Source organism: Lissotriton helveticus, chromosome 1_1 (genome assembly GCF_964261635.1).
Source record: "Lissotriton helveticus chromosome 1_1, aLisHel1.1, whole genome shotgun sequence".
Taxonomy (NCBI): domain Eukaryota; kingdom Metazoa; phylum Chordata; class Amphibia; order Caudata; family Salamandridae; genus Lissotriton; species Lissotriton helveticus.
In genome coordinates this window covers 310,465,045-310,483,759 of record NC_136057.1, presented here as the reverse complement: position 1 = coordinate 310,483,759, position 18,715 = coordinate 310,465,045, and the positions used below count along the sequence as shown (strand labels likewise).

The 18,715-nt window shown below is 48.1% G+C and overlaps 1 protein-coding gene across 9 annotated transcripts in view; it reads left to right on the top strand.

Annotated features, from left to right (window-relative positions):
• CNOT4 (CCR4-NOT transcription complex subunit 4) overlaps positions 1 to 18,715 on the top strand; it is a 681,024-nt gene that overhangs the window by 203,597 nt on the left and 458,712 nt on the right. For all 9 annotated transcript variants that reach the window (XM_078671728.1, XM_078671694.1, XM_078671703.1 and 6 more), the window contains one exon: positions 15,048 to 15,149. In XM_078671728.1, coding sequence (XP_078527854.1) covers positions 15,048 to 15,149 — 102 coding nt within the window. The remainder of the gene's footprint in view (positions 1 to 15,047; positions 15,150 to 18,715) is intronic.

The following is an 18,715-nucleotide window of genomic DNA, read 5'->3' as shown; positions in this document are numbered from 1 at the left end:
CAAAATAGAGGAGGTTATCGAGGCAACAACGCCAAGGGCAGAGGCAAGGGCAACAACAATTCCCGTTCCTCTGCCTCCAACAAACAGTGACGCCCTGTCACTGCCCCCCGACCATTCCACGCCTGTCGGGGGGAGACTCCAGCGGTTCCTGACAGTCTGGAAACACATCACCACAGACAGGTGGGTCAGGAAACTTATCCAGTACGGCTATTGTTTGGAGCTCACATCCACTCCACCCAACATACCACCAAAACACCGTCCTATGTCCACAGAGCATTTGCACTTATTGCAGCAGGAGGTTCTCGTCATGCTGCAAAAGGGCGCTATAGAGCTCGTGCCAGTGGAGGAGGAAGGCACAAGGGTGTACTCCCTGTACTTCTTAATCCCCAAGAAGGACGGGTCCCTCAGGCCTATTCTAGACCTCAGGCCCCTAAACCAGCACATTCTCTCAGAACACTTCCACATGCTAACGCTGCAACAGGTTCTTCCACTCCTCAATCAGGGAGACTTCCTCGCAACCTTAGACCTCAAGGATGCTTACATCCACATTCCACTCCATCCTTCACACAAAAAATACCTCAGATTCACCATTCAAAATCGGCATCATCAATTCAAGGTCCTTCCTTTCGGAGTGACCACGGCCCCCAGAGTGTTCACCAAATGTCTAGCGACAGTGGCGGCGCACCTCAGGAGACAACACATCCATGTCTACCCTTATCTGGACGACTGGCTGGTTCAGGCAAAGTCGGCCCAGCAGTGCGCCGCAGACATGTCTCACACCATTCAACTTCTTCACAGTCTGGGGTTCTCACTGAACTATCCGAAGTCGCACCTTCAGCCAGCCCATGTGCGGCAATATCTGGGTGCAACGATCAATACTCTGGCAGCCACAGCTCAGCCAACTTCAGCGCGGATCAACAACATCCAGTCGCTAATCCAACAGTTCCAACCGCAACGCACGCTTCAAGCGAGAGTGTTCATGCAGTTGATAGGCATGATGGCCTCCTGCATTTTCATAGTCCCGCACGCGAGATTACATATGCGCCCGCTCCAGGAATGCTTAGAGCGTCAGTGGAATCAGGCTCAGGGACAGTTGAAAGACCTAGTGTTGGTCACCGGTCGGGCGTACAACCCTCTGCATTGGTGGAATCCACACAACCTTTGCAAGGGCCGACCGTTCCAAGAGCCTGTCCCACAAATCATCCTGACGGCGGACGCGTCTCTCCAGGGTTGGGGAGCGCATGTACTCCACTACACAGTGCAGGGACTATGGACAATACAGCAAAAGAAGATGCACATCAACTACCTAGAACTGATGGCAATCTTCATGGCATTGAAGGCATTCAAAGTACATCTGTGCAACAAGGTCGTGTTGATCCGGACGGACAACATGACAGCCATGTACTACATCCAGAAGCAGGGAGGTACACACTCTCCACAGTTGTCTCATCTGGCTCAGAGCATGTGGAAGTGGGCCATTCAACGGAACATCTTACTCATGGCGGAACACCTCCCAGGCACGGACAATCAGATGGCTGACCTGCTCAGCAGGTACAGCCACCAGATGCACGAGTGGGAGATACATCCATCAGTACTCCGCCTGTACTTCCAGAAGTGGTGTCATCCACAGATAGACCTGTTCGCCACAAGGGAAAACGCAAAATGCCAAAGCTTTGCCGCCAGATTCCCTCACCCACAGTCGCAAGGCAATGCGATATGGATGAACTGGTCAGGCAGATTTGCGTACGCTTTTCCCCCAGCACCTCTCATACCGCTGGTGGCAAGAAAGCTAAAGCAACACTTGATGACTCTCATCCTGGTTGCTCCAACGTGGGCACGCCAGCCATGGTACACCACGTTTCTGGAACTCTCCGTGGTACCGCATCAAAGGCTACACCTCACGCCTAAGCTTTTGATGCAGAGCCATGGCGACATTCAGCATCCAGATCCGCAACAGCTCAACCTGGCGATCTGGCTCCTGAAGTCTTAGAGTTTGGCTACCTTGACTTGCCCCCTGAATGCATGGATATCATACGGGAGGCAAGGAAGCCCACCACCAGAGCCTGCTATGCAGCAAAATGGAAGCAGTTTGTCATTTACTGTGCGACACACAACATCAACCCGCTAGATGCATCCACTCCCAACATCATCTGCTATTTGTTACATCTTTACAAATGCAATCTAGCATACGCTTCCATCAGGATACACTTATCCGCCATAGCGGCTTATCTCCAGAACAGGCAGCATCTCTCCGTCTTCAGAGTGCCTGCCATTAAAGCATTCCTAGAAGGCCTAAAGCGGGTCATCCCTCCCAGGACCCCGCCGGCTCCTGTATGGAACCTCAATGTGGTCCTCACCAGGTTGATGGGCCCACCTTTTGAGCCCCTACATTCATGTGAGATCCAGTTCTTGACATGGAAAGTGGCTTTTCTCATTGCCATTATGTCTCTGCGACGTGTTAGTGAGCTACAGGCGCTCACTGTACAAGAGCCATTCATTCAAATTCACTCCAACAGGGTGGTGCTGCGCACTAACCCTAAATTTCTTCCTAAAGTGGTTTCGCAGTTCCATGTCAATCAGCCCATTGAACTGCCCGCATTCTTTCAGAACCCAGAAACAGTTGCCGAAAGAATGCTCCACACTCTTGATGTCAAACGAGCCTTGATGTACTACATCGATAGGACCAAAGACTTTAGGAAAACACAACAACTCTTTGTTGCCTTCTCAGCCCAGCACAAAGGCAACCCCATTTCCAAAGCAGGTATAGCCAGGTGGATCGTTAAGTGCATTCAGATTTGCTATCACAAGGCTAAGCGCACTTTAACGGTCCCTCCAAGAGCCCACTCCACCCGAAAGTTGGGGGCCTCTATGGCTTTCCTTGGTAATATCCCTTTGGAAGATATTTGTAGAGCAGCCACATGGTCTACACCACACACATTTACTAAACATTACTGTGTAGATGTGCACTCCAAGCAGCAGGCAGCTGTAGGGCAGGCTGTTCTTAAAACACTTTTTCAGACTTCTGCAGCTGGCACAGGCGGCCGCCGCTAATGGAGGGACTGCTATGTATTCTATGCTATAGATATGAATTCAGCAGCCCACATGCCTCGAACTGAATATGCTACTTACCAGTATGCATCTGTTCTTGGCATGTAGGGCTGCTAACATTCATATCGCCCACCCTCCTCCCCGGCGCCTGTAGCGGCTGCAGACTTTTTAACACTTACTCTTAGCATGGCCATCGCTTACACTATTACACTCCATCTTTGCCACAATGACTAAAAACAATCTGGGGATGGAGTTGATGCCCATGCGCATTGTAGTCCAGGGGAGGAGCCACCTATCTCGTGATACTTCGAAGACTCTTCCAGGACAACAATGTGCTATCATCCGGACCCAACACTAGGCGGCAATCTATGCTATAGATATGAATGTCAGCAGCCCTACATGCCAAGAACAGATGCATACTGGTAAGTAGCATATTCATTATATAGCGCATGATATTGTTTCTGGGCGCTGCACTATAGGCAAAATGGCTATTTACACCGCTGAGAGAGGAGAGGCCCACTCCCGTCTGCTCATTTCTTTCTTGCGCTCGTAGCTGAACATAGATTCTAGGCCTGTCTTTGCTCCTGCACACATCACTCTTGTCTCACTGAATTATTTTACTTCACATTTACCATTAACCCTGCAATTACCACCTTTATCGAGGAGGCTATCGTCAACGTCACAACTCTCCTCCCAATACGTGTGTTTCATGACCCTTTGTAAAATAATGCATCTGCTGCGATACGCTTCCTGTCTCTTTAATCCCTCCCAGAAATACAATCACGTCGTGAATTCTCCCACGCCTTCACTGATTATACCTCCCTCGCAAATTCAATTACGTATTATCAGGTCTCGCCTACCAGACAGCACAAGATGTCTGGTTGTGAAGAACTATTGTGGGCTTACCGAGAACTTACTGGGTCTTACCACTGCTTACCACTTTTGTGCCTTGAAGGCACTCCAATGCCCTTGCCTATTATTCAATGGCTTTGCTTGTCTATCTTGAGTCCCTCCGCTTGAGCCAAGGCTCTTTACCATATGTATTATTGCCTGACTCGTATCCTTGCATTGCTACCTTCTAGGGAATTTATTTTCCTTTTTGGTCAACTACTTAGTAAGGGTGCATGTGTTTTACAGCTGCCTTGTATGCCACCCACCAACGCTCCCTGTTGCTGTCTCACAGAGGTATGCTTCTCTCTCATCATGTCCTTCTCCCCCATTTTTTGTGTCCTTCTCCCCCATTTTTTGTGCCCTTCTGCCCTCTTAGACTTGTTTTTTTGCCTTTCTGGCCTCTGCAACACCACACTATCACTCAGTGCTACCCCAGCATCACTCAGCACCACCACTCAGCACCACATTATCACTCAGCACCACCACATTCTCACTCAGCACCACCACATTATCACTCAGCACCACCACATTATCACTCAGCACCACCACATTATCACTCAGCACCACCACATAATCACTCTGCACCACCACATTATCACTCTGCACCACCACATTATCACTCTGCACCACCACATTATCACTCTGCACCACCACATTATCACTCTGCACCACCACATTATCACTCTGCACCACCACATTATCACTCTGCACCACCACATTATCACTCTGCACCACCACATTATCACTCTGCACCACCACATTATCACTCTGCACCACCACATTATCACTCTGCACCACCACATTATCACTCTGCACCACCACATTATCACTCTGCACCATTCAGCACCATTCAGCACCACCACATTATCCCACAGCACCACCACATTATCCCACAGCACCACCACATTATCCCACAGCACCACCACATTATCCCACAGCACCACCACATTATCCCACAGCACCACCACAGCACCACCACTCAGCACCACCACAGCACCACCACCGCAGCACCACCACCGCATCACTCGGCGCCACCACCGCATCACTCGGCGCCACCACCGCATCACTCGGCGCCACCACCGCATCACTCGGCGCCACCACCGCATCACTCGGCGCCACCACCGCATCACTCGGCGCCACCACCGCATCACTCGGCGCCACCACCGCATCACTCGGCGCCACCACCGCATCACTCGGCGCCACCACCGCATCACTCGGCGCCACCACCGCATCACTCGGCGCCACCACCGCATCACTCGCCGCCACCACCGCATCACTCGCCGCCACCACCGCATCACTCGGCGCCACCACCGCATCACTCGGCGCCACCACCGCATCACTCGGCGCCACCACCGCATCACTCGGCGCCACCACCGCATCACTCGGCGCCACCACCGCATCACTCGGCGCCACCACCGCATCACTCGGCGCCACCACCGCATCACTCGGCGCCACCACCGCATCACTCGGCGCCACCACCGCATCACTCGGCGCCACCACCGCATCACTCGTTCAAATATGTCTCTCAATGTTTCAAGCTTTATAACAAATGTCCCAAAAAGTTGTTAATATTTCACTTCTGTTCTTGGAATTTTGGCACAATAAAATACACTGAACAGAATCTTCACAAAAGTTATTAACAAAAGTTTAAGCTATTGCCATTATAAATGACAATCACTTTTATTTAAGTATTAATAATTAAAAAAAATAAAAAGCCTTTGTTATTTGTAATATCAATACATCTAAGTCACGTAAATACAAAACATGTTGCATTACAAATGATATAGGTGTCACATTTGCGAAAGTTAGAACTATTGGCATTGTAAATGACAAAGCTATTAATTTAGCTATTTTCAAAAACACATGAATAAAGAAATTGTCATTTACAAGACCAATAGCTCAAACTTTCCTAATGCGAGACCTATTGCATTGCAAATGCTTGTTATTTTTCCCAGCACAGTGTTTGGTTCATTGTCTGGTAATGGTGACCACAACAGAAAGTTTTCTGTAACGGCCAGCCACTCAGCTGAATTAACAAGTCTGCAGGGAAGGATAGGAGAAAAAGCTCCTTAGTTCAGTGGTGTTACTTTTTTTATTTCTACCAGATAAAGGAACTTCTTTGAGTACAGTTCTGTTTCCATGCCTAGATTGTTGGAATGTGTTTCAAAGGCAAGCTTTTTTGCATAATTTCCTTGGTTTATTTGCAGTACTCTCCTTCCTCCTGGTGAGGTGTGGCTTTGGGACTAATTCATAAGGTGATGAATTTATGAGAAGAGGTATTCATCAGAAGAAAGTTACCTTAGGTAACTAGATGTCTGAGGCATCTGTGGCTGTAGATGCCCATGCTGTGCATACTCCTGTCATCTAGTGGTGGGCTCTGATATGTGCATGTTTTTTTTCCTTTGAAGAATTCTTCTTGAGTTACAGGTAGTGTGACTCCACCTCTTACTTGCAATACACATGGTTTTCTGCTCCATTGTTTCTTTCTTTTTTTTTTTTTACCGCCGTTTGGTTAGGATGCATCCTTTGGATCGACGCAGGTTATCTTTTCGGTTCTTATGTTTCCTATCTTTACATTGGTTTTGTATTCAATTGCGTTTACCTTTTTTCTCTCGTATCGGGTCGATGCTTTCAGTTACCATCCAGGACTCTTCGCCGGTCGACTCCGGCTCCCACTGGGGCCTCGCCCCTTTGAACCTTTCTTTCCTTTTATTAGGTCCGCCCACACCATGCCTCGCCTGTGATGGAATAGGCACCCTTGCAGTACTGTCCTGTCGTGTGAAATACCCCAGGCCGATCTCCACCACAAGGTAATCAATCTTCTGCACAATTTGAGCTTCACACTCAATGTTACAACCTCTCCTCCAATCCTGTCAGATTCAGCCATTCCTCGGGGCTACCCTAAACTCTATCACAATAAAGGCTTATTCCAGTTCTGCAAGACTACAAAATATCCAGCTTGCGTTGCCTCTTTATATCCAAATCGTGAGATCAGTCAAAACTGAGATGAGCCATGTGGTATAATGGCATCATGCATTGATATGCCACATGCATGATTTCACCTGCACTCCCTGTAAAAGTGTTAACAGTCACAATGGTCACAAGCAGAGGGGCACCTACTAGATCTACTGTTGATAGGGCTTGTAACTCTTAGCAGTTGTGGAACAGCAACACTTTGTTGCATGGTCAGCCCTCTAAGGTCCCATTTCTACAAGTAACCATTACAACAGATGCATCCTTACACGGTTGGGAAGCTCACATACAAGATCCCACAGTGCGTGGTCAGTGGTCTTCAATGCATACGTTGTGAGAAGTTAGCCTGGCATATGATGTCCACTAGTTCTAGTGGGCACCTTGCACCAGTCTAATCGACCCCTATTGATGATGGTTGTAAAGTCAACTTTATAGAAAGCTATCCTAGTGGTAGCATGAACCAGCAGTCTTCAGGCTAAGACTTCAGTAGGCGAGTTAAGCAAGTTGTTTTACCATATATAATCCCTTGAATACCAAATGAGAGGACACCACACAAGGTATATATCAAATATATATGTATTTAATCTAAACACAACCCCTCTGCACTCTTTGAGGTCAAAGGTAAAAATACAATACAAGTCACACAGTTAATACACAATAAGTTGCACAGTATACGTTATGCCCTAGGGGCCTCACTAACCATATACTAAGAAAGTGGTAGAAGTACCACATGAGAGTTAGAAAGCAGGCCTAGGGCCTGTAGAATTGCTGGGGCTACACTAAACAACCAAAGGTTAGGAAGTAGGAGAACCACGGGAGCCGCGTGCATTGTCTAAACACAGCCTTGGGTTCCCATTGACGTTTATGGAGTTCCTAAAAGTTACAAAGTTACAAATAAAGGACACTTTGGGATGGACTAGGATGGAACTCTTTTAAACTGGGACACTTCGAGAGTCAAGACCAACGGAGCACCAGAGTACTTGTGTTGCCTCACCCAGGGAAGCCAGGTGCATAGGTGTCTTTTCGTGTCTGGTTTCATCGTCGTTTCCTATGAAGAGCTGCAAAGAAGTGCTGCCGGCGACCAGGGGAAAAGTGTCCGGGTGGATCCAAGGGTTGATCGGTGATGTGAAGAACCTGAAAGCAGAGGGGACAGAGTCTGGATCACTAGCCAGTGACCATGAAGGAACCAGGCGATGTCACGTGCTTGAAGGGGAGTTTGTCTCTTCAGCCACGAGGTCCAGGAGGCATCAACGATGACCAGGAGCTGGATTTGAGCTGTCGCACGATGGATCTAGATGACTGCAGCTTCGGTATCCGGATTGGACCCAACAAGCCTTGGCAACCGCAACCCACGCAGGATGTAGAGATTGGCTCAGTTGCAGACCAGCAAGGTCTGTGGCGCTTCTCCTTTGTAGGGAAGCTGGGGCGAGCCTGGAGCAACTAGGATCTTAAGTCAAATTCAAGATGGCGACTTAAGGGGGCTCACTAGCCTACGGGCAAGGAGCCGGGAAGACGCGTCGAGCACAAATGTAAAGGCGGGTCCACGGGACACTCGCGGAGTGTAGGGGCCTGAGCTTCGGTTTAAAAGATGCTCAGGGCTGGGGCTTCTCGTACCCCAATGCACAACTTACTGAGGCTTCAGGAAAGGAGTGCAGGTAGCAAAATGCAGGATGTCCAAGATGTCCGGTCCCACGTCTCTCCTGTCCGCCACGTGTCTCCGCTTTGCTGTGGATGTGGGTCACGGTCAGGGAAGTCTGGAAGTCCAGTTCTTGAGTTGCAGAATCATCGGGTTCCGGCGGGAGCCTTGAAACTGCAGACCGGCAAAGTTGCTGTTGGTGCCTGTTTGAACAGGGTGGTCACTCCTTCACTAAAAGGGAGATGTCTTCCGTCTTCTAGTCAGAATAGAATGTCGAAGGTCCAAGAGTTCTGTATCAAAGTTTCGGTCCATGATAATCTAAAGTCCTGGGGACACAGCTCCTATACTAATACTAAGCTAAGGGGCTGGATTACCTGCCTAGGTCCCTCCTATGGGTGGACCTGAGAAGGGTGTGGTTACACCCCTTTCCCTTTGTCCAGTTTCTGCCAGAGCTGGGGCTGGAGTGCCCCAGCAACTGGTTTGAACCGGGCTATGCATGGAGCACCTTGTGTGCCCCAGGCAGTGTCTAGATGCATTCACTGAAAGCTGCCCTCCCTGCCCCAATACACATAACCCCTGTCTGGGGAGGTGCGAGCACTTCCCTGGACAGGAAACCTATTTTCCAGGCCGCCCTTGCTGGAGTTTCCCCCAGCACCAGGTGGTCAGACTCATGTCTGTGGCAGCAGCATCCATTTTGTGATGCTGATGCTCTGTTTAACTTTAACCGGGCAAAGCAGTAACATACATGTCTTTTCCCTCTAGAAGGGTGGAATGCTACCCCCGCTGCCACAATTGTGGGGTGGGGGGGGGTTGTATTCCAAAGTGTTTGACACCTTACATGACATGTTTTGATAAAGCCAAACCAAAGTCAGCATTAACCACGAGGATTATAATGCACTTAAGAGTATATGGTATGGCTATATCATAGAACAGCTATAAGGAGATGGTTCCGAAAGCTGCAGAGGGGCTCAGCTCATGCTAGGGCACCCTCTCACTCAAAACCAAGCACTCTGCCTCCAGGATTGTTAAGGCCTGCCATAGGAGTGGCTTATAGGTGTATATGTGTCTATATGTAAAGGTAGATATAGGTATACTATATCTAAGTAAGGGGTGATTACACCACCTTACCCAGGCTGTGTGAACAGACCTGTGGTGTCAGTTTGGAAGGCAAACCAGGGGTGGCACAATACATGCTGCAGCCCCCGGTAGGCCTAGGGTACACCTATGCCCTGGGTACCTATGGTACACTATACAGGGGCTCACAAGAGTGACCCAGTAACCAATCTGGTATGCACTTAAAGTGCATGGTATCAATTTGGAGAGAGAACAGCTGGGCTGTGGGTCTGATTAGCACGCCCACAGCCACATTAAAGTCGAAAAACCAGAGAATCACTGCAAAAAGTGGGGGTGACCATAGGAAGCAGACCCTACTCTCCTACATACGTTTCTACACATCAGTCATCTAGAGCTTCTTGCAATTCAATTTGCTCTCAAAGCTTTTCAACAACATCTTCAGCACAAGGTGTTCCTAGTCCACACAGACATGACCTCCATGTATTGCTTACAAAAGCAGGGAGGAACACACTCCATACAGCTGTCTCGTCTAGCACAGCGCATATGGATTTGGGCCATATATCGCATCAACCTTCTAGCAGAATACCTATCATACGTGGACAACAACTTTGCAGATATGCTGCGCAGAATGCAACAGTTGTGGGAAATTGAGTGGAAAATTTACTCATTACTCCACTCATACTTCCTACGGTGGGGAACCCTAGAGGTAGATCTGTCACACACAGCAAAATGCGAAATGCCACAGCCCTAGACTTCAGTTTTCCTCTGTCCAAGGGCAATACCCTGTGGATCAATTGGTCAGGGACATTTGCTTACGCTTTTCCTCCTCTCCTACTCATTCCTTACGGGTTTAGAAACTCGGGCAAACATCCCTACCACTAATCCTAATAGCCCCAACATGGGCTCGACAAGCATGGTTCACAACTCAGCTACAGCTATCAGTTGTGCCATGAGAAGTTACTGATCTACCCACACCTAACTCGAGCAGGGAAGGATCAGACACCCCAACCCCAAGGAGATCAATTTAGCGATTTGGCTCCTGATATCCTAGAGTTTGAATACCTAAATCAGTGGCACCGGGGCAGCCGGGTGCAGAGTGCAGGGGTCCAATGTTAGCCAATGGGGTTAAAGTGGCCTTCCGTTAGGGACTGCTGACAAGCAGGCCGCTCAGTTTTGGGAGCAAAGCTCCTAGGGTTAAGGTCCGCACCTCAGGGGCCAACGACCAGCACAGGGAGCTATACCACCAGCAGCACGGACGGCCGGGTGCAGGGTTCTGAAAAGACTACTGGGACCCTGTGCTTTTTTATGGCGACCTTTGGTTCGGAGAAGTTGCTGCAGACTCTAACAGAGAGGCTTCCTGAAGGCTACCACCTGCTGGAGAGGTACGTTGGGATCTTGGAGGATGCTTGGACACAGTCGGTTGGGCCATCCAAGGCAGTGGGGCGTTGGGTGCAGGGGTGTCCTCAGGAGTCTGGTTTTCTTACCAGTACCTGTCGCGGAGACCCTTTAGGTTGAGGCCGCAGGCGTCGTCTTGAAGCTTTAGGGATGTCTGGGATCACCAGATCCCTGTTCAGGATTGCTGTGGCGAAATCCTCGTGGTGTTGGGCCACTCTAACTCTGGTTGTGGGCGTCTGGTGCAGAGTGGTGCATAATCGCGGAGACACCTGAATCCGGATTCTGGTTTTGGAGTCTTTGTTGAGCAAATCCACTGCTCACGGAAGACGCAGTATGTAAGGTTAGTGCAGGTCCTCCGGGCGCTGGGGGGCTGCTGGACACACTGGTTACTTCGCTATAGGCAGTTCTTAGTCGGGACAGACTGGTAGGGTTGGGACCAAAGCGGTAGGTGTCCTCTTCTTCCTGGGTAATAGTCATTATGGAGCTGTAGAGTTCGTGATGACCAACACCCAGTCCATCTACTTTTTGTGGCTTTACTACACTTTCAGTTTCTAAGAATGGGTTTAGACACTGTAGGGGCAAAAGACTCCTGACACTGTGCCCTCAACTGTGCCTCAGGTAATGGGTTGCAGCCATGGCACACAAGAAGGTGTCATGTTGACTGTTCACTTTTCTCTGCACCAAAACATGCAGCCTGCAATGGCAGTGTGTGGGTGTCAGAGTACAATGCCCCTAAGGGTGGCATAATAGGTGCTGCAGCCCTTCGATGCCTTCACTGGTCACAGTGCCCTTGGTACCTTTTACACAAGGGGCTTACTTGTGGTCAGGGATGTGCCTGTTGTGGGTACACAGGTAAAGTTTTGGGGAAGAGCACAGGCCCTGGGAACCTGATTGGCAGGGGCCAAGGGCACAAAGTCTGGTTGCATCAGATGTCGGGCAAAAAAACGGCTCTTTACTACAACCCATCACACTGCAGTGGTCGAATAGCAACAACCTGTTGCGGGGCCAGTGCTTTCTAAACCCAGTTCCGCAGGTGAACATCATTACAAACTCTTCCCTCTGTGGATGGGAAGCGTATCTGCAGCACATGACCGTCCAGGGTTTGTGAATGCCCCACCAACAGAGCTTCCACATCAACTACTTAGAGCTGCTGGCCATCCAGTTGGCACTCAAAGCTTTCTTCCTTACAGTTCAACACAGTGTGGTCCATATCAAGACAAACAACATGATGGCCGTGTATTACTTTCTAAAGCAGGGAGGCACACACTCTCTGCAGCTGTGAGCACTGGTACAGAGCATTTGGTTTTGGGCACTTCAGCACAAAATAAATCTTCTAGTGGAGTGTCTCCTGAGAGGGGGCAACTAGATGGCAGACCTGCTCTGCTGGATGCAGCATCAAGTCCATGAGTGGGACATTACCTGCAAGTGCTACTCCTTCACTAATATCCTTTGGGCACACCTTTTGCCACCACCCAAAAACCCATCGCTTCACCTTCAGGTTCGTGCACCCCACAGTCCATTGGCAATGCACGATGGAGTAAATGGTCTGGGATATTTGCCTACACTTTTCTGCTTATCCCACTCCTCCCATATGTGGTTCGCAAACTTCAGCAAGTGCCCCTCACCCTGGCACTAGACAAACCTGGTTTATGTCTCATAGATTTGTCAGTAGATCCCCATGAGAAACTGCCCAACAGGCCTGATCTTCTCACTCAGAACAAAGGCATGATTGGACATCCGAACCCCGTGCAATTCAATCTAGCAATTGGACTCCAGAGGTCTTTGAGGTCAGTTAATATAATGTGCATGCAGACTGTAGGTCTATTCTTAAAGACGGGCCTGTTACGCGGGCAAGTGGGAAAGGTTTGTCCACTATTGCCTTCCAAAACCGATAGACCTGCTCAAACCAGCAATCCAAGACATTCTTTGCCATCATCTTCTGCTTAAGAAGTAGGTTTAGCTTACACTTCCAAATGCCTGTATCTTGCAGTAGTCGCAGCTTACCCTCAGATAGGAAGCACTCTTACTTGTTAATAGTCCCTGTCATGAAAGCTTTCATGGAAGGGCTCAGATGAGCCGTTCACCCTAGCCCCCTGTCGCTACCCACACCATTTCACCCCTTGCACCACCCTCCCCATCAGGAAATTTGATTACTATACTCAACTCTGCTCATTGACATAGAAGCTTGCCCTTCTAGTCAGTTTCACCTCTGTAAGGTGCATCAACAGATAACATGCCCACAAGCAAAGGTTGTCCAAGAAGTTCTTCAAACACTTTCAGATCTCCGCAGCATCCTCCGACTAGCCACCGCTTTGACGGGGGTTGGTGGGTGTGTTTACTGCTGTAGAGTCTGTGCAAGCAGCGGTATCTACAGCTTTGCATGCTACAAACAAAATATTACTTCTCCAGTATTGGATCTTTCATAGATTCACATGCTTGAATCCTTCCCCGTCCTCGAAGTGGGAGTCCTACGGTACATATGAAGCAGTAAATAAAACTTTTTACATTGAAGTTAAGGCAAAAGACAGCAAGAGGACAGACCAACGGCGGACTATGAAAGCCGCACTTCTCTGCTAAGTTCCATTTGCACCAGTTTATCAGAGAGTTGGTGGATGTGTGCACATGCAACTCCTGCACCTGCCGTTGTTGGGTGCAAAGTACGAAGGAGATTAGGAAGTGAATGATTGTGGAGAGGTGCATCACTGGGTTGTATTTTCAAACTATATTAGTAGGTAAGTAAGGGCAAGTACACTGTAGAACGTACTATGAACCCTGGGGTCCATGTGTAGGAACCAGTATCAGTTAAATTAAGAACTGAAAACGTAGCACGATGGGGCTCCAAATAAGGGCCCAGCATCTGACGCGTGCATAAAGCATCCTCTCTCCAGACTGGTTAATGATACTGCAACTCGTCTGGAGAGAGGACGCTTTATGCACACGTCTGAGGTACAACCCAGTTGTGCACCTCTCCACAATCATTCACTTAAGGAAAAAGACATTCACTTTAATAGCTTTTCAGAGACATTAGAAATGTCCCAAAGTCCAACCAATCAGGCAACCGCACCCTTTAGAACCCTTCACCACAAGCCCAGATTCTCAGATGTTCTAGCACAAATGAGATATACCTATATATACATAAACACATTAGAAAAACTGGGGGAGCGCCTATGGGGAGGAGGATGGGTCGCATGTGAATCTATGAAAGATACTAATACTGGAGAACCATAGTTGTAAGTAACTTATGAATCATAATAGTTAGCAGGGAACATTTCAGTAGAAGTACACATATTTGTGTGTGTGTATATATTCTAACCGGATGGGAGGAGAAGTTTTGCATCATATTCATATATGTATATGTGTATATATATGTGTGTGTATATATATATATATATATATATATATATATATATATATATATATTTATATATTTATATATTTATATTTTTTTTTTTGAAGGTGGGAAGAAAGACTCCCCTTATTGGAACAAATGACGTACAACTGCTTGTCCTACAGCTGCATCAAGGCAGTAATGCCAAGTAAAAATGTGCCTTCTGGACAAGGTTGCTGCTCTGCAAATCTGTTAAATGGGGACACCAGCAAAGCTGTTGAGGTGGAGACCGCTTGGTAGATTTGGCCTGGACTTCAGTAGATAACTGTTTTCTGCTTGTCGATGGCAAAATTGTATGAGTGAAGCAAACCATCTTCCTATAGTTTGTTTAGAATCAGTAAAACCATTCCAGAGGTCTGCCATGAGGAAATTTAAATAATTAAGCTGATGCGCATGCGCTTTACCAGTCTTAAAAGGCGTCACTTTACCTTGTCACTCGAAAGAGTTCTTTGAAGAAAAACAAGTTGCACCCATCTGAGCCTTTACACTGGCAGTCGTATGTAAACCACCTGAATCTGCAGCACTACATGCCACAAGCAGATGCTTACAGTGCGAGTAACATATTCCTTCTGCAATAGCATTATTGGTAATTAATATTTTATATTCTGGAAATTCTGAAGTGTAGCAATGCTTTTATTGCAGGGCCCAAGTGCAAGTGCATATGTTACCTACATTCGTTCAGAAGACGCACTGCGAGCCATACAGTGTGTCAACAACGTAGTGGTGGATGGCAGAACGCTAAAGGTAGGCCTACACTATTTCTTCAAATTGTGGGAATGTTTCTACCAAAGATGTTGCGGTCTCTATAAAAGTCATTTAAATATTTGCCATTTTTTGTCCTTTTTGGAAGGGGAAGGGTATTTCTTAGTGTGCCCTAACGTATTACTAAAAAGGCATTGCAAATCATTTTCTCATTCTGTAGCAGCTTGGATAATACTTGACCACAGATGCTTGGTTGAAATTAGGACTTTCTGGTCATGGTTTGCAGACTTTTGTTTTTTAATTCTCACAAGAATAATCATTATTTTCAATTAGTAGATGTAGCATACTGTTTTTGGGTCTCCTCTTGATGGAGCAGCGTTTCTGCTTTGCAAGTGGTTTCTAGTGCTGTGGTCACTTCCTCCAGGCTGCAAAAATGGAAGTGGTTTACATTTGCCAAGAAATGGTTATATATATATATATATATATATATATATATATATATATATATATTTTAAAGTATCCCGTTTAATTGTACCTTAAAACCTTTGATAAATAAATTTTAGGTGTTGCATGTGTACTTGCAAAGAAATCTTCCAGGATATGTTGCTATACAAAGTTCAATGTGGGAGACCACCTTGTTTTTGGAAGAATTGAATGTGTTAAGTGTTATACAAAATGGAGAAGAAAGCAGGCTCAAATTAAACAAATATGATATCAACAAAAGCTACGTGAAACTGTGGGCGTGTGCGGAGGACGGCCCCTGTCTGTCTGAATCCCGCCCACTAATGAAATCTCGCTTACAGCGCCCAAATTTCGCACGCACGAAAGGGGTTAATGATGCGCTCCAAAAACGCAATTCATTTGTGATCGGCGGATAACTACTTTGAAACAGGTGCATGCCATTTAATACTAGGGTATGGTAGTGGGGGTCAAGTCCCCGCACCCCCTCCCCTTTCCGTTATATATTTAGACATTGTTGGGAGTTTTGGCAATTGCTGAAACTTCGTTTTTTTTAATCCATCATATTTTATTTCGTGGTAAAGGCTCGTTATACACAGCTTAGCTGCCTACATCCAGGTGCCGGCAGGGCGTTATGGTGAGGTCAATACACAGCGTGTAGGTTTACAACCCGGAGGGTGGCCCTGCGAAGATATTAAGATCACAATGCGTATACAAGGCAACTGGCTAAGAAACCTCTTTTATAAAACAAAAGAAACATGAAAATAGACAAACACCCAAACCCTCCACCCCCTATTCCCACCCCCGCATCAGTCTCTAATCAATACTTCTATCTCCCCGTAGCACCTAGTCAAAGGCCAGGGACGTTCTGGCTAAGTTTTGTGGCCCCTGGCGGCTCCAGAGGAACAAGTTGCAGAATTTGCAGGTATTTTGGGCATGTGACCTCCCTCATTTCCTTGGTAAGGAGTTGCAGGAATTTGGCCCACAGCTTCGTATATTCTGACCCCTTCCCATTGCTGCTGAGCGAGAGGTGCTCCATTGCCAAAAAGGTGCCAAAGCCTCTCAATCCAGGGGTGACCGAGGAACCCCAGTGCACTAGAAGAACTTGTCGCGCTGCAAGCAATGCTATGGCTATCTGCTTACCCCTCAACGAGCGCAAAGGGAAGGACTTAGGATGGGGGAGTCCCAATAATGTGTGCTCAGGCGCCCGTGGGAATGTAATCTGAAATGCAGCATCCAGGTCGTCAATAACTGCTGACCAGTATCGTACCAGTTTCGGGCAGTGCTACAAGAAATTTACCAAGGTGCCAGGAAGACCACACCCCGCCAGCAGAGGTCTGACCTAGTTCCATCCCAGGATTTGATGCGTTCTGGGGTAGAATACCAATAAGTGACCACTTTATAGGCAGATTCCGCCTCCGCAGTGTTGGAGGCAGTGTGGTGTGCCCAGTAAAAGATCTGCTCCCATTCTTTGCGCATTAAAGGACGCCCTAATTCAGTCTCCCAACGGACCTGTGCCTTCGTACGCTGCTTCTTGGGGCGGGCCATGATCATCGCATACAATTCAGAGTGAAATTGGAGGGTTGGGTCACCCAGTGTGCAAGCTGTGTGTAATGAAATGCTTCTGACTCTGGCAGATCATAATAGTATGTACGCAGTTGAGGGAAAGGAATCAAGCCATCTAGATCAAACCCACTGTTTTTACAGCCCTCCTCCCTCCAACGATGAAAAACTGGAGACGCGACCCCTGGAGGGAATTCAGGGTTGTCCACGAAAGGAGTCATGGGGGAGGGAAACATAGTCCAGCCTCTGTGTTGCACCAACTGATCCCATACCGTAAGAGTTGGCGATGTCACCGGAGAGGAGTAAAGACCCCACGCCCTGTGTTTGCACGGAAACCGAAGTTTAGGTCCATAAAGTTCCAGTGTTTTCTGGATAGGGGCCTGTTCTATTCCAAGATGTATCGGAGACAGGACGCTTGATAATACTCCCCCACTAACTGGAAGCCCATTCCCCCCTCAGCATTCGGAGAAGTGACGAGTGATAATGCGAGTCACGGCTTTTTATTGCCCCATAGAAATATGGTAAGAAGCCCCTACAATTTCCGCAGGGTGCCCGGAGGAGGGCACACCGGGAGCATCTGAAACAGATGGAGGATACGCGCCAGCACAGTCATTTTCACTGCTGCTAGCCTTCCATACCATGCCAGGTTAAGGCGGGACCAATCAGACAATGCCTTGGTAGTTTGAACCAGCAACAATTTATAAGTGAGGGCAACCGTTTTAGCAATAGAGGACGCCAACCGAACGCCCAAGTACGTAATATCAGTGCGCACCCACTGGAAGGCAAAATCCTACTGCAGGTCCCGGACCTCATAGACCGAAATAGAGATTATGAGAATCTGCGATTTCGAAAAGTTTACTTTAAACCCTGCAATCTTTCCGACTCAAGGAGCTCTCCAGCCTGGGACCGCAACGTAGAGTGGGGCTGTGTAAGCGACAGGATGACATAATCCGCATACATACTAATTTTGTGCGTGTCAGCACCTAACTTGATGCCCACGATATCTGGCTTCGACCGTATGCGTTGGGCAAAAGGCTCCATGTAAGCATGGAAAGCAGCGGGGACAGGAGACACCCCTGCCGCGTCCCCCTGGAGATGGGGAAGAGGGCTGATTTACACCCATTCACTTGCACCGCTGCCTTGGGGGCTGCGTACAAACACTGGACCCATCGGACAAAGCCGTCGCCAAATCCAAAAGCCCGCAAGACTACAAATAGATACTCCCAATCGACACGATCAAACGCTTTCTCTGCATCGATTGAGAGCAAAAAGGCCGGAGCGCGATATCGATGGATTAAGTCCATAAGGTGGAGGAACCGTTTCGTGTTGTCCCCTCCTTGCCTCGTCAGAATGAAGCCGGACTGGTCTGGATCAATAAGGCCATCCATCAAAGGACTGAGTCGCGCTGACAAGATACCCGTGAAAAGCTTTGCATCTATGTTCAGGAGGTATGAGAAAGTGCCATCTTTCTTGCATTGGTATACCCCCACTTTTTGCTGAACTGCTGATGTGCTTTGACTGAATGTGCACTGAGACCCTGCCAACCAGGTGCCCAGGACCTGTGTTCCTTCCCTAAAACTGTGTTG